The 4,062-nt window shown below is 42.5% G+C and overlaps 2 protein-coding genes across 3 annotated transcripts; one reads left to right on the top strand and one right to left on the bottom strand.

Annotated features, from left to right (window-relative positions):
• Window positions 1-1,092: 1,092 nt before the first annotated feature.
• LOC112466407 lies at window positions 1,093-1,697 on the bottom strand. 2 transcript variants are annotated; one of them, XM_025034471.1, is made up of 3 exons: window positions 1,473-1,697; window positions 1,364-1,401; window positions 1,093-1,291 (listed from the first exon to the last, which is right to left on the bottom strand). In XM_025034471.1, exons 1-3 carry the CDS (start codon window positions 1,667-1,669, stop codon window positions 1,191-1,193), a joined length of 336 nt encoding a protein of 111 aa, XP_024890239.1. In that variant the 5' UTR covers window positions 1,670-1,697; the 3' UTR covers window positions 1,093-1,190. The 2 variants fall into 2 exon arrangements, with proteins under 2 accessions (XP_024890239.1, XP_024890240.1); XM_025034472.1 differs by having other exon boundaries at window positions 1,093-1,288.
• A 1,065-nt stretch (window positions 1,698-2,762) lies between these two features.
• On the top strand, window positions 2,763-4,041 carry LOC112466406 (collagenase 3-like; the record flags this gene model as incomplete). Its single annotated transcript, XM_025034470.1, has 2 exons — window positions 2,763-3,480; window positions 3,533-4,041. Coding segments are annotated over exons 1-2 (1,227 nt in total), but the record flags the coding sequence as incomplete, so codon positions are not given.
• Between the last annotated feature and the right edge of the window lie 21 nt (window positions 4,042-4,062).

The raw sequence follows: 4,062 nt of genomic DNA, 5'->3' as shown, positions 1-4,062 counted from the left end.
GGGAGAGGGAGCGATCCCGCAACAGTTTTGTGCGCTGAATGCGGCCATTGAAAACTGTGTTGACTTTCAGGCACACGTGTCTCTCGTGATTGAGGCGCACTTGTTCGAGCACCGTGCGCCTCGCGTCCTCGAGAAATAATCGAGGATCGACGTGATTCGAGTTTATAACCGCACCGGTCAGTACGCGATTTTCGAAAGCCGTTTCTATCTCCGTCTACGAAAATCCTTTGCTCGGTTCGCCGTGACCGGCGCCCACTTGCGCGAAACGTTGACGCAGAGCGTTTCTCGCTCCTTCCAATCGCGCCACTCAAACGATAAGAGAGTTCAACGTTCCGGTGTACGTCGGGTTTTTTTCGGCATCTCTCTCGCAGAGACGCGAGACGCTCTTCGCACCGTCGTTCCCACTCGCGATACGCGTCCGACGAGTCGAGGCCCGTGGCGAATTCGATGAGATCGCGATCCTCCTCCGACATCGTCACACACTTCAAACTGGCAATCTAATTGCGCGAAGATTAGCGTTCTCTCGCGCTTCGCGTTTATATAGTGCCCGCGAGAACGGTACGCTCGCGTTATTTCCCCCGTTCGAAGCTCTCGCTCCCGGCCCCCGTTATCTCATCCCCGTTCGCGTTCTCTTTCCCTCGCGCGTTCTCGCTCGCAGTCTCTCTTGCGCCCCCGTCCCCTGTTCGCGTTCTCGCTCACGATCGCGTATCTTTTCTTCGCCAACGATATTTAATCGTTTAGATCTTCGCGATATTAAATTTTAACATTACATTAAGTAAACGATAAACGAAGACAACTTAATTCTAATGACAGGGAATGGGGTGAACGGTAAATGAAAAAGAAAAATCGTTTAAACCTTTTACCATATTATATACATATTTATTTGTCATGCGGCATGAATTTTGTGTCAACAAGAATTCATACAAATAGGTTAGATTACTATGCACTTTATTCCCCTGATGGAGTTGAAAGGTCGTTTTTAGGGACGCCAACCCTTTACAAAATCATTTTACATTTACTCACTTTCTGCCGCCTAAATATATATATTGCTTATAGATAAGTTACAAAATTGATATTAACTCTTGATTGCGCTCTAGAATCCTCGCAGATATTTTTTCTACGATCTTAAAAAATGCAAGTTTGCATTTCAGCCACTAGTCTACAACTACTACTACATCATAGCGCCGTATTCAGTCGACGTCGACGATCTCATCCTCGTTATCACCACTTGTAGAAGCGTCCGAATCATTTGTCTGAATCCTTGGATTAGCTCCAGGAATTTTAATTTCTGCTTATTTATCACAAATTATTTGTGCTTCCATTTCCATTTTATGAATTTCAATTAGTGTTTTATCAAATATACCTTTTTGTAGTTCACCGATGAAATTTATACATCTGTGTCTAATAAACAAAAAAAAAAACATTAATCGCGGCCGTCTGTTTGGGAGTGAAAAAAAAATGATTGTACTTACACATATTGGAATAAGTCCTCTTTGTCTTCCATGTTGTATTGTAATTTAATACATTTGGGCGTAATTTTACGCATGTGTTTGACCACAGCGTACACTTTCGCAGCGCTTTTCTTCATAGATGTTGCAGTAGTAGCTAGATTTTCAACGTCTTTAACTAACATGTCGCAGGCTTCCACTAACAGTTTTAAGTCCTCCATTGCAAAAACGACTTTAACGGTAGCTCATAAATTGAGACTCCTTATATACTTATTAAAGAGATAATTTTTACGGTAAAAGTGTGAAAATAGATTTTATCTTCGAACGTAAGTTCCTGTTTTCCCTATATTATCACATGAAATTTTAATATATAAAGATCGTAAGTTCCTGTTTTTCCTACATTATCACATGAAATTTTAATATATATAAAGATAAAGCATCTAATTTCACATATAAATATATATATATACATAAAGGAAAATCTTTCACCCGCTCCGCGATATCAATTTCCGCTTACATTTTTACAGACTTAGCATGTAAATTAATGTGTTTACAAAATAAACTTCTCATTCGCGTCGCGATATCATTTTCCGAATGACCTCTCACCTACGTTGCGGTATCAAATAGCGAATCTTCAGAATTAATATCTTGTATATATTATTACTTGCGAATATGTACTTCTTAATAACGTTTTTGAAGATCTCAAATAACGTTATCTTACGAAGGGTTAATAAATAAATAAATAAATATATATATATATATATATATATATATATGTGAGCCTATTATAAGGCATGTAAATTAATGTGATTACATAATAAACTTCTCATTCGCGTCGCGATATCAATTTCCGAATGACCTCTCACCCGCGTCGCGATATCAAATACCGAATCTTTAGAATTAATATCTTGTATTTATATTATATGTATTATGAAATATTATTACTTGAAGATATTACGCTGCGTTTAAATAAATATATATAATATATTGCGAATATGTACTTCTTAATAATGTTTTTGTTTAAAGTCTATGTTTCATTGTACCGGGACGATGGTGGATATTATACAAATGCAACTTCATCATTGGCGCTAACGTCAAAGCGAAATCGTCACGTTCGCCTTGTCGACGCTCATTTTTCAGCCTTTCACGAATTAACACCTTTACCGAGACCTCCCACCCGCGTCGCGATCGCTGAAAAAAAAAGGAACGCATCGCTCGTTACGTCGGTCACTCGCGCTTCGATCGGGCGGTGACGCTTATCGCTTCTCGAGGGTCAAGGGGTCAAGGTGGGAAACGTATCGTTATCTCTCGACGATGTCGCTCGCGCGCGTAATTACGTGCGCGATTATTATCGTCGTCGCGGTAAATTGTAAATCGAGTGAAAATGAGATTGCGATCAGTTATCTGCAAAAATATGGGTATCTGGATAACAGCGGTGCACAGCGATTTTCATCGTCCTACAACACCACGCAGGAGTTACATCGAGCCGTCTCACTGTTTCAAGAATTCTATCGACTACCAGGCGACGGCGAATTAAACGAAGAGACGCTGAATCGAATGGGTAAACCGCGATGCGGCGTCGAGGACATTTCGGAGCGCACGTTCGCTCCGCTTTCGGACAAATGGCCGAGGAAACATCTCAAATGGAACTTTCATCTGGCCAACGATATAATCTTGAAAACGACCCGAGCCGCGTTCGATCTGTGGGCAGCAAATTCGTCATTGATGTTTGAGCGCGATTCGCTGAATCCCGATATTTTGATATCGTTTCGTGAGGGGCGTCACGCGATGCTATACTCCCGACGAAACGAACCGTGTTCGTCTGCGTTCAGAGGTCCTAACAAAGATGTTGCTCACGCGTTCTTTCCCACCGGAGACCCCAATTTCGTCTCGGAGGTGCACGTAGACAAAGCGGAGACGTGGCACATACAGCTGACTAAGAATCCCCCGGAGACGTACAATTTACTTCAAACGTTGATGCACGAGATCGGTCACGCTTTAAGGCTTGCTGCACACCTTCCGCGAAGATTTGGTGATGTTCGCGTTCGTGCCTGAGAAGACATTCCCCGTTCAATTTACTCTAGAGGACGTTTTTTCCATTCAACACCTGTACGGCGCTAAAAAAAACGCTAAAGTTCCAAAAGTAATAACGACGACGACACCGACGACTACCACAACGACGACAACGATAGCAACGACGACTACGAAAGACGTCGAGATGGATCTGTGCACCTTGCGAAACGTGGATACCGTATTGATAACGAACGGTCGATTGTACATCTCGCACGAACGATACGTGTGGTCAATCGATATAGACGGGAAAACGTACAAGAAACCCTTGCTATTGACGGACTACATGAAATTTCTTCCTAAGAATTTCACGCGTCTGACGGCCGCGTATCAGAAGCCCTCGGGCAATATCATGCTGTTCGCGGACAATATGAGCTACATGATCACTTATCCGCGTCTAACGCTAGTTTCAACTTGGCCGAGATCTTACACAGATCTCGGAATTCCCGATACCGCCAGGAAGGTCAACGCCGTACTGAACACGAACGAAGGACGAACTTTCGTTATATACGACGATAATGTTGTGGGCGAGATAGACGATTGT

This window comes from Temnothorax curvispinosus, unplaced genomic scaffold, assembly GCF_003070985.1.
Source record: "Temnothorax curvispinosus isolate PA1 unplaced genomic scaffold, ASM307098v1 QBEX01016152.1, whole genome shotgun sequence".
NCBI classification, from domain to species: Eukaryota; Metazoa; Arthropoda; class Insecta; order Hymenoptera; family Formicidae; genus Temnothorax; species Temnothorax curvispinosus.
This window is presented reverse-complemented; position numbering and strand designations above follow the sequence as displayed.